Raw genomic sequence first — 11541 nt, forward strand, 5'->3', positions numbered from 1 at the left:
CCGTGGAGAACTGAAATGCGTCCTTAGTTGTGGAGGAGCAAAGACGTGGGCCTTGGAGCTGGTCGGACACAGGTTCAGATGCCAGCTTCACCCTGACTCTCCAGGACCTGGTACTTTCAGTGGGGTCTTGGGTCCAGCAGCATCGGCATGCCCTGAAGCTTGTTAGAAATGCAGAATCGACTGAATTGGAATCTGCATTTTAACCAGATCCCTGGGGATTCTTACACAGGTGAAGGTTTGGGGAGCATTGATCTGGGACCCTGGACAAGTCATAAAACCTTGCCTCAGTTTCCTCCCCTGTAAAATGGTGATTATGCCTACTTTAAAGGGCCATGTGATAAATGAGATAATGTATGCCCCTCATGTAGCACAGTGCCTGGTACATAGGAGGTGCTTCGTACTCGTCCCCCGCCCTTGGGTTCCCCTATCTCTCAGGGAGTTTCCATTCTTTTCCAGCTCGAAAACCTCTTCCTTTTTAAACTTGAAACCATTGCAGTGCTGCTGTCGGACGATAGAGGGCGCTCTCGACACTGCCATCGCGGAGAACGCGGACACCGGGATGCGCTGGCGGTGTGGGTCTCCCATTGGCCGGGTGGTGGCTGCAGGTGTGCTGCTGCTCGGCTCCTGGGCGGGGGCAGTTCGCCCAGGGCTCCCCTCCTGAGGCTGAGTGTCCTGGGTCTGAGCCTGCAGCCTCAGTCATCTGACTCCCCATTTGATCTGCCACCGCGAGTTATAAACAAACTGCCCGGCTTCTCCAAACCTCCCGCGCTCAGTCCCCTGGCCGGTGGGGAGGCGCCTCACGCGGCCCGCTAGACGTTGATGAAAGATCCCGTGTCGCCGTTGGCCGTTTCGGGCTCCACGCAGCGCCCCTTTCTCCGGGTGACCCTGCGGTTCCGGTGGAATTTGACGTAGCAGCGCAGCCCTGGGTGAAGAGAGGCAAGGGGGTCAGGGATGCGACCAGCCAGACCCCTCCGTGCCCTCTGGAACCCCCTGCATCCTCTCACCGCCACCCGCTTCTTTTTTCTGTCCTACAACCAACCCATCCCCCGCAGAGCAGCCTGAATGGGCTTAAAAAAGCGAATGACAGAGGGAGAAGGAAGAGTGAACAGATGGCGCACAGGGGATATTTAGGGCCACGAAACTATTCTGTGTGATACTATAATGGTGGGTACATGTCTGCGCATTTGTCAAAACCCATAGAATGTGCAACACAAAGAGTGAACCCCTAATGTCAATTATGGACTTTAGTGAATAATGTATCACTATTGGTTCATCAGTTTTAACAAGTGCACCACACTAAAGTAAGATAATAGGGGAAACTGTGTTTGGGGGGAACGTATGAGAACTCTGTAGTTTTTGCACAACCTTTCTGTAAACCTAAAACTGCTCTTAAAAAATAGTCCATTAGGGGCTTCCCTGGTGGCGCAGTGGTTGAGAATCTGCCTGCCAATGCAGGGGACACGGGTTCGAGCCGTGGTCTGGGAAGATCCCACATGCCGCGGAGCAACTGAGCCCGTGCGCCACAACTACTGAGCCTGCGCGTCTGGAGCCTGTGCTCCCCAACAAGAGAGGCCGCGATAGTGAGAGGCCCGCGCACCGCGATGAAGAGTGGCCCCCGCTCGCCACAACTAGAGAAAGCCCTCGCACAGAAACGAAGACCCAACACAGCCATAAATAAATAAATAAATAAATAAATAAAATAAAAAAAAAAAATAGTCCATTAAAAACCTTTTTTTAAAGGGATGCAGATTCTGCCCTCCCCTATGAAACCTCCCATGGCTCCCCATTGTACTCAAAAGGAGATCCAAACTTCCTACCCTGGCTTATAAGACCCTCTGGGACCTGGACCTGCCTCCTGTCTGCTCTCTTCACCTCCCACTCCCCTCCTCACTCTCTAACTCCAGCCACACCCAGTTTTCTTGCTTTTCCTCATACACCCAGCCATTTTTGGCCCCAGGGACTTTGCACTTGCTGTTCTCACAGCCAGAAGTGCCTTCCTGAAGCTCTTGGCATAGCTGGCTCCTTCACAGCCTTCAGGTCTCAAAGGGACCCTCCCTGACCACCCTAATTAAAGTAGTCGTGGGCCACCAGTGGGAGGGGTTCCTGGCTGTGGCTCTATCATAACCACACGTCAGGCATCCCCTGACATACATGGGTAGACATGTTTTTCATTTAAGGCCACAGAAGGCCACATCCTCCTGATTGGGGGTGGGAGGGTTAGGGGAAGAGATTGCTCAGTGTGGCCTGAGCAATCCCTACATTTCAGGTTGGGAGTGACCACAGGGAGAGAGGAGGACACCACCTGCTTCAGATCTGCTTATGTCACTGTCAAGAGAATGAAGGAACTGCTGTGAAGTTTGTGCTTTGGGGTCTAGAATTGACACCTGGATCACAGCTTTCAGACCTGTGGCCACACAAAATACACTTAGGAGGGGGGCAGGGGATTATGAGCAGGAGTGGTTGGTAGCCACAGAAGCCCTTCTGGAACCCTCCAGAATCCAGGCTGGCCTAGACTGCTGGACTTCAGCCCTGGGACCTGAATTCAACATTTTGGGGTTTCTCAGAAGTCCTCAGGACTCTTGGTCCTCAGAGGGTTAACCTGACAAGCTCTTCCTGGACCATCTTTAATGAGCTGTCATTTTCACTCAATTTTTTTTTCTGGAGCCTGAGTCTCCACGGAGGAAGCAAGAATTTTGGTGGGATCGACCAGGGTGGGAGAGACCACGGGAAACGAGCAGATGGGGTTTTGGCTGCACACATATCTTTTGGATGCCTGAAAAGCTACCCCCTCCTACCTGAGGCCCTGGGGAGGAAGGAAGGAAGCCTTCCTGGGCAGAGGGGCTGCCCACTGAGCATCCAGCTGGGCACCAGCCGGGCGTGTGAACTCAGTCGGGCCATGTCTCCCTCACCTGGGCAGGCTGGACCTGGAGGCCCTGGCGCTATTCTGGGCTTCCTGGACCAGAGCGCCCTCCGGGCCATTCTGCACCTCAGTCTCCGCCTCTGTGAAATGGGCCCCCAGCCCTGCACACGGGTAACGGAAGGCAGCTCCCCAGCATCTCCACCCCTGCCTGCCTCCATCCCCTCACCTCCCAGCTGGTCCTCTGTGTCACCACTCCTGCCCCCAAGAGTCCTGCAGCCCAAGTGAGCTGTTACACTCATAAGTCAGGCCAGGTCACTCACTCCCCTGCTTAACACCTGCCGACACCTTCCCATTATAACTCAAAGTCCTGCGTGATCCTCCCCGCCAGCTTCTCCTACTTCCCCTTCTGCCACCTTCCCCGTTGGCTACTGTGTGCCAGGCGCCCTCAAACATGCCAGCCTCATTCCTGCCCGAGGCCCTTGGCTTTGCTCTGCCGCTTGCCTGGGACTCTCTCTCCCTCCCCCCCCCCTTCATTTTCAGGTGGCTGGTTCTGCAGTCCGCTGCTGTCCACCCTTTTCTAAAACACCTCCCAGACTGCTCATCAGGCCAGTCTGGATTATTTCCCTTACAGCCCCTATTCCTTTCTACAGACATCTTACCTACCTCTTTGCTTACTGTTGCTCATCTCACTAGAATGGAATCCACGGGCGCAGAACTTGCTGGTTCTCTGTGCCGCTGAATCCCCAATGTCCTTATCAGAACCCAACACATAGTAGGCACTCAATAAATATTTCTCGACAGACTGGATGAATGAATAATTGGACCTAAGCAGCTTTATTGCTCTCACAGCAGATCATTTTTGAGGCTAATGTGAGAAAAAATTGGGCATGTATCTCAGAATGGTCAACAGAGGGACTGAGACCAAATCCCCTCACTCAGGAAATGTGAGCCCTGGATGTGGGATGACACTGGGTAATTATTGTGCATTTTTGGTATTTTGTTTTTAAAAGAGTACTTATCTCTTAGACGTATATACTGAAATATTCACAGATGAAATATCCACACTTCCAGGAGTTGCTTCAAAATCCTATTGCAGGGACTTCCCTGGCGGTCCAGTGGTTAAGACTCTGCCCTCCCACTGCAGGGGGCGCAGGTTTGATCCCTGGTCGGGGTAAGATCCCGCATGCTGCGCAGCGTAGCCCAAAAAAAGGATTTAAAAAATCCTATTGCAATGGGGGAAGCAGATGGGGGGGAGACAGCACAGACTGGCCGTGAGTGAGAATTATTGAAGCTGGGTGACGGGAAATGGGGGTTCATTATACTATTCTGACGACTTTAATATATGTTTGAAATTTTTCAGAACACAAAATTTAGAATGTTCTCCCACTTTTCTAGCTATGTAGGTTTGGGCAAGTGACTTAACCTTTCTGTGCCTCAGTTTGCTCTTGGGTAAAATGGGGAGAACAATAGCTCCCTTCCTGGGATCATTGTGAGGATTAAGGAGATAATGGGTAAAGGGCTTAGCACAGAGCCGGGTACACATGGGCCCACCTGGGCCCACCTGGGCAGGAGGGCATATACCGCTCCACGTGGGAGCTCGGAGGAGTTAAAGAGGGAGCCAGCCGGGCAAGTGCATCCTTCCCTGGGACAGTGCTGGGAAATCCACCCCCCACCCCTTGTTATCACACTTGGAATGTCTCCCCTGGGATAGAATTCCGGTGTGAAAGCACCAGGCTTCTCAGGTTTGATCTTATTTTAAAAGATACACTCCTCTCTCCTCCCCTCTCCCGCCTCCAGATCATGGGAGATCATGCCAGCTTGTATTTCAAGAGGTGAGAAAAGCAAATTTGAGCAACGATGCCAGGAATCGAGACTAAATGAGTTCACAGATTGTGAAGGCACCGAGCAAAGCTGTTCCTGCTCGTGTCTTCAGCTCCCCAGGGATTCTCCCACCCCCTTCTCTGCCCACCCCGGCTTCGAGGAGAAAGGGAGGTGGCGAGGTCTCGGCACCGAGGGAGGCCCCGATGTCGGGCTCACCTTCCACACACATGCAGTCGTCAAAGCATTTGTTGTTCAGGCCTCGGTTGTGGGGCGTGCAGAGATGCTCCCGGAGGTCGCAGCAGGTCCCTGCCCACACAGCAAAAGCACACTCGGTCAGCCACGCCGAGCGGACCCTCCCTGTGCCCTGCACATGCTCCCACTGGACAGGAGATACATCATCTCCACGGTGGGGCCGTTCCTGGCAGGATGGACCATCTGGTGCGCAAGGCTCCCAGCTGGAACCACTGACGAATGTCACGGCCGAGGCCCCTGGGGGCGGGCGGCAGAGACCCCAGACGCCCCAGATGGGCAATTGACGGATCATGGGAGGAGCGAGGGCGCTGTGGGATCCCCCCCTGGGTGGAATGGCTGGGGGCTGCCAGGTGTGAAGTCAGCATGGAGCTGGGAGGGGCCTCAGTGATCATGGAGCCAACGTCCTCTTTGGACAGATGGGGAAACAGAAGCCCCCGAGAGGCAGGCCCTAGGCACGGCCTCGCCCACCATGGAGCCAACTCTCAGAGCCACTGTTCAGTTGGCCCAAACTTGAGCCTTTTCTTTCTGCTCAGGGTGAAAACAACGGTTTGGAAAGAAAACAGCCTTTCAGAGAGCTGGCGGTCTGGCTTATCTGATCCCAAATGGCTTGTTGGGTTGCTGTTTTGTCGAATATTCTGGTCACTGAATTAACGAGCATCGTGGAGGTATGCAACTCAGATCTCCCTCCGGAAGGCACTTGCCATCCATCGGCCAGGAGAGCAGTTAGCTGCCAGCCTCCAGCTGTTAACACCCGCAGGGGCCTCCTGAGGCAATGTCACACTGTTCCCGAGCAGAACAGCCCAGGCGGTGACTGGCTCAGCGGGGGTGCCAGGACCTGGCTATCTGCCCAGCAGGGGCCTCTTCTAACAGGGAATCTTTGCCCTGGAGCTCCCTGCTGGGCTGGCGGGGCGATTGCATCACAGTCTCCTGTCCATTCCTCCTTCCTTCCACTTTTATTGTTCACGGGCCTTACCCTATCCCCGACCCCCAGAAACCTCCTGCCCTTCTAACTCCACCTCGCTATCGGCGTCCCAGAAGTTCCGACTGACCCAGTCAAGGGCCAGCAGTTTAGACCATCAATCAAAACCCCAGGCCTCTGTTTTCAGACTGTCTTAATGGGCTCGGCTGCTGAACAGGTCAGGATGTCATCAAAGTATCCCAAGAAGCCCAGCAGTGTCATGATGGCACAAGGACAGAATTAAGCCCAAAAAGACATTAGGAGAGAGAAGTCGAGAGAAGGGTCATCATGATTTAAGGCAGCGGGGGGCAGCGGTTCAGAACCAGGCAGACTCAGGTTTGAGCCACTTCCTAGCTGTGTGACCTTGGCTGAAACACTTAGCCTCTCTGAGCCTCAATTTCCTTGCCTGAAAATGGGGAATGACAGGGTCTCTTTCTCTGGGTTGCTGTGAGGATTAAATAGAACAAAGTATGACAGCAACTCTCAGTAAAGTGGTAGCCGTGGTTGTTATTATTTACCATCCCTAAGGGGTCCTGCTCATGTGTCTGGGAACACCCACCCCCATCCCCACGGAGGTTCCCCCAGCGCCCGGCCTAGTGCCTTGAACACGATGCTGGTTTGGTACCTGGCAGGCAGTCCTGGTGGTGGTCGCAGGGCTCCCCTTCAGCCGGTGATGTTTCATTCCCATCACTGGAGAGTTTGCCCCGGTGTTTCTCTGGGGAAAACAGGATCTGTGGTCAGAGGCTGAGGCTCAGCAGGGCAGAGATTAAGCACAGGACACCAGGGTGAGAGCGCTCACACCGCCACTCCCACAGTGTGGCTTGGATAAGACACAATACCTCTCTCTGCCTCAGTTTTCTCTTCTCTAAAATGGGATCAACAGCAGAACAGACCTAACTTTTTTTTTTTTTTTTTAAGGTTAAGTGAGTAGCTACGTGGAAAGCGTTTGCCGTGTGCTGAGCACTTGAGAGCAGCAAGTCCATTTCAGGTGTCCGTTCCATTATAGACTCCAGGGCCCCCATCCCGCCTTAGACATCTGTAGGTCAGGCTGGAGTCACAGAGGCCCCTACCCCAGTGGATGGTGGGAGAGGGGAGGGAGCCCAGCAAGGGGGTGGCGGGGTGGGTAGACATACCTTTCTTCTTCGTAGACGGCCAGACCTCAGACTTTAAGTCTTCATAATCGGTCCAGTCAAACAAGGCCATGTCCAGTGTGGGCATCACCTCCCCGTCAGGCCTGGGATGAGCCTGCAGAGGGGGGTGGAGAGGAGGGAGCTTGAAGATCCCAACAGGTGAAAGAAGAAACATGGGGCCCCAGGACCAGAAAGCAAAGGAGGGGCTCCTCAGAGGCCAGCTGCTCCTGTGCTGGACAGCCTGCAATCCCAGCCCGGGGACATCGAGAGGGCCGCCCAGAGCAGCCACCCCCAATGTGGGACGGTGCCTACAGGCAGCCGACGCAGTCGGGCAAGTGATCCACCAGGCCCTCTGGGGGAGGAGCGGGGAGGCAGCTGTGTCCGCTCAGGAGGAAGCCCAGATGCTTGTTCCCCTGCCCCTTCTCTACCCTGCAGACGTCATCAGCTCTCTGTGGCACTGTTGAGGCCACGGCCATGGCTCAGTTCCACTCACAGCCCTGGCCAGCAGTCTTGGGGCTGGATCTGCACACAGTAGGATGTGGGTTCACAGTAGGATGTGAACCCACCTTCTAGGGCTGGGTTCTCAACAGATGGGCTTCAGGGGCCCTGCGACAGCATGGGTAACCATGGATTCCTCGGAAATGGCCCATAGTCTTATCAGAATCTCAGGGGGGTGCAAGATCCAAAAAGAGGATAAGAAAGATCTACTGCTAAAAAAAAGTTTTATTCCTTCTACACATATATTTATTTTTGATCATTTTTAATGATTTTATTTTGAAACAAATTTCAAAGCCCCAGAAGAGGTGCAATGATGCACCTCATGTTAATTGCAACAATAAATACCCTCCATCTAGACTCACCAATGGTTGGTGTATTTGCCACGTTTGCTGGCTTGCTCCCTCTCTGTATATCTTTTTGTTTTTGTTCTTGTTTTTTTTTGTCTGTGCCACGCGGCATGTGGGATCTTAGTTCCCCGACCAGGCATCGAACCCGCGCCCTCTGCAGTGGAAGCACGGAGTCTTAACCACTGGACTGCCAGGGAAGTCCCTTCCATATATCCTTTTTAAAGGTCTGAAGCAGATGGGTCAAAGTGTTAACTAAAACTTGTTAATTCTGGATCATGGGGACATGGTTTTAAAGATTATTATTCTCTGTACTTTTCAGTATGTACAAAATTCTTCCCCAAAGGCCTTGCTCTTCTAGATGCAGAGACCAGTGTGCTGAGCCGGCACTTGCTTCCTTGGCATTCCCTAGAGTGAGCCCCCAGGACCACTGCCTGGACAGTGGCAGCCCTCCCTGGCCAGTGGGCCCACTGGCCCGAGCTGGGCTGGATGGGCATCAGGAGACCTGGCTTCCATCCAGCCCCGCTGGCCTGGACCAGCTCCTTCCCGCCACTGTGCCTCAGTCTCCCTAAATGTACTAAGAGGGGTTTGCATGACATCATCTCAAGGACCCTTCCATCTCCGAGGCTGACCCGAGCCCCTTACCTGGGGCCACAGGGATGTGACAGGCAGGATCAGGGACTCTTCCGTGGCAGGTGCTGCCTTAAAGGTGGTGAGGTAGAGTATGGTGGGGGCCAGGCTGGTGGAGGATTCCTCCATCGCGGCGTCCGGGGCCTGGTCTTCTGAGAGCTCCACCTTCTTCATCAGGGAGCTGGGACCTCTGACCAAGGCTCGGCCTGAGACAAGGAGCAGGAAACACAGCAACGTTATCTGCTTGCCACCCACCACCCCGTATCGGCCCACAGCAGGACCCACATTTCCTGCTGCGAACAGGGGGCGGCAGGAACCATATGGCAAGCTATTGGCTCAGCCGACATGCTGCCGCCCACCCTCCTGCGGGGGTGGAAGCAGGAGTCTGGGGGCAGGACGAGGGGGAATGTCTTGGATGAATTTGCAGTGTTGCTGGGGAGATGGCCCAGGATTCTTGCTCTAAAGCAATATTCCAGCAAGTTCAAGTCTGGGTTGGTTGGGTGCAGCCAGCAGTGTAAGTGCAATGAATGGAACTTAGTAGGATTAACCACGGAAGGCTTCCTGGAGGAGAGTAAGTTTGAGTAGGGGAGCAACGTGATGAGGCTGAGAGGCATTGCAGGGAGGCAGAGGCCTTTGAGAAGGCTGGGAGGTGAGAGCTCCCTACGTGGTGATAATGACCCTGTTTATTGAGTACATGCTGTGTGCTGGGACCATGTTGTACGCTGGGTCCTGCTTTACAAGCATTATTTCACCTAACCTTTGCAGGAGCTCTGGCAGGGAGGTACTCTTTCAGCCTCATCTACAGGGAAGGAAACTGAAGCACAGAGAAGTTAGGCAACTTGCCTGAGAGCACACAGCTAGTGAGTATCAAAGTCTGAATTCGAACCCAGGTCCATCTGATGCAAAACCAATACTTTTAACCACTGATGCTGCCTTCCAAGATATACGGGCATGGGGTAGGATGAGTGTGAGGGGGGAGAGTGTGCAGGGTTGGGGGGTGGTTGGGAACCAGGGGGCTTCGAGGAAAGCTAGAGGCCCCAGGCTCATCCTTGCCTCTTTTTCTCAGGCAAGATCTGACTTTAAGGTTGGTTGGGTCAGTTGGGGCCTCCCGACCATTCAGAGATGAACCCCAGAGAGTAGGAAGGGGACTCGGGGACCACTGAATCTGCTCTATTCATTTTACAGAAGGAAACTGAGGCCCCATCAGCCTGAGACCTTACAGCTGGTCAGCAGGCCTGGGCCTGGACTCCAGACCTCCGCTCACCCACTCTCGTGGGAGCACCCCGCTGGTCCACGGGAGCCGGGGCTGGAGCTGGGCCGGGCTGAGTCTACGCCCCGTGTATGCCTTCTTGCTTGCTGTCCAGGCTGCCACTGCCCCCACCCCACCTGACACGTGATCCCCAGGGGCGGGAGGCTGAGAGTCTAAGCTGGGCCCGCTCCCCTGTGTTCTGTCCACCTGGGGGCGTCTCAGCGGGCCTGGCAGGGAAGCAAGCCCCAGCTGTTTGCAGGAGAAGGTGGGGCTGAGGCTCCATCACCCGCCTTCTGCAGAGCCCCCGCCCCCATCCATGCCTGTGGCACTCGGTCTGCCCCTAGAGGCAGTCATGTCACATGTAGAGACTTGGAAGCCGAGGTTGCCTGCCCGGGCTCTGGCCAGGGGAGACTGGGGAGGAGCCTGCTGGGTGGGGCTGCGGGGACATGTTTATTCCGGGGAGGCTGGGACCAGTGGGTGGTTCGGCTCACAGGGGATTTGGGAACGTGGAGGGAACTCAAAGGAAGGTCAGAAAGACGAGGAAGAAACCCCATCCAACAACCAGAGCAGAGGCAGGAGAAATAAGGACGCCACCACTCTCCTTGGTCAGCCGTGTCCAGGTCGGAGGACACTGACTCAGCCCTGAGAGAAAGCTGAGAATTAACTAGTAACGACCCCTGCCCATCGCCCCTGCCAAGTGCCAGGCGCCATTCTGGGTACTCCAGAGAGCAAGCCGTCTCTGAATCTACCCGGAGGGCAGAAGGGGCCATTACACTCACTTTGCAGAAACTGAGGCACAGAAAGATGACTTGCCAGTAAGTAGTGGAGCCAGAATCAGACATGGGGCAGATCTGGCTTCAGAGTCTAAGCTCTCGGCCTCTGCTCTGTGCCTCGGAGTTGATGAAGTGATGTGCTTGGAGGGCACCGAACTGTCCCACCTCTACTCAGGACTTACAGTAGGATGGATTTAGGTCAGATACGAGGTAGAACTTCCTGATTTAGGAGGATGATCTATTGATAAGACTGAGCTCCTATGGCCACATGTCCTTCTCTTCCTCCCATGCTCCACGCCCAGGCCTTTCCCAGCGTCCACTTCTTACCAGATCCCTCTGACTTCAGTGAGACCCCTCCCTTCCTCTGGGGTGTCCACTACCTGCCGCCTTTGGGGCCTCTGGATGTCCTCCCAGGGACCTCACACCATTGACACCTCCGCCTCCCCTTTCCCCCCCTCCCCCGCCTCCCTGTCCTGTTCCTGAAGTCCCCTTGGCCATTTGGATCTGATCCCTCTCCCCCACTCCCCCTCCCCCTTTCGTTGCAGGGCCCCACCCCCTCGCAGACCTCCAGCTACCTCTGTGCAGTTTCAACCTCTCCTTACGTCTCTTGTGCTCCCTGCCTCGTTTCTTCACCCTCTCTGACCCTGGAGACCGGCTCTGCTTCTCGGGGTAGGGCAGTGTCAGCCCCAGGAGCAGATCCTTGTCCTGCAGCAGGCCTGCAGGACTCTGCCCAGGCAGCAGCCCCCCTGCCCCTGGCAGCCTGGAGGCCTGCCTGGTGGTGGCAACCACAGCCCCATCCTGGGCCCGGCCAGGTGTGCCTGGGCCACGCTCCTTCTTGCCCAGGCCCTGCCGGCGGTGGTGGCTGGTCTGGGGCGTCCACAGTGCTGGGCCCGGGAGGTCGATGTGATTCTCCGGGAGGTTCTGAGCAGAGCTTCCGGGTCCCAGGGAGACTGCCAGGCTCAGCTCCAGGAGCAGGAGGAGGACGAGGAACAGCATGGGGGCAACGTGGGTGGTGGGCCCAGCCAT

General features: G+C 55.3%; 1 protein-coding gene across 1 annotated transcript; it reads right to left on the reverse strand.

Annotated features, from left to right (window-relative positions):
• Positions 1 to 809: 809 nt before the first annotated feature.
• DRAXIN (dorsal inhibitory axon guidance protein) lies at positions 810 to 11541 on the reverse strand. Its single transcript, XM_061187091.1, has 7 exons — positions 11091 to 11541; positions 8509 to 8699; positions 8254 to 8256; positions 7025 to 7136; positions 6517 to 6606; positions 4898 to 4987; positions 810 to 922 (listed from the first exon to the last, which is right to left on the reverse strand). The coding sequence occupies exons 1-7, from the start codon at positions 11539 to 11541 to the stop codon at positions 810 to 812; spliced, it is 1050 nt and encodes a 349-aa protein (XP_061043074.1).

This window comes from Eubalaena glacialis, chromosome 3 (genome assembly GCF_028564815.1).
Source record: "Eubalaena glacialis isolate mEubGla1 chromosome 3, mEubGla1.1.hap2.+ XY, whole genome shotgun sequence".
Taxonomy (NCBI): Eukaryota; Metazoa; Chordata; class Mammalia; order Artiodactyla; family Balaenidae; genus Eubalaena; species Eubalaena glacialis.

Coding starts and splice junctions, on each gene's coding strand:
- DRAXIN (XM_061187091.1), bottom strand. CDS start 11,541: ATGGCTGGGCCCACCACCCACGTTGCCCCCATGCTGTTCCTCGTCCTC. Junction 6,607..7,024: donor GCCGTCTACGAAGAAGAAAG/GTATGTCTACCC, acceptor TGTTTTCCCCAG/AGAAACACCGGGGCAAACTC. Junction 4,988..6,516: donor CCACCAGGACTGCCTGCCAG/GTACCAAACCAG, acceptor CTGTGTGGGCAG/GGACCTGCTGCGACCTCCGG.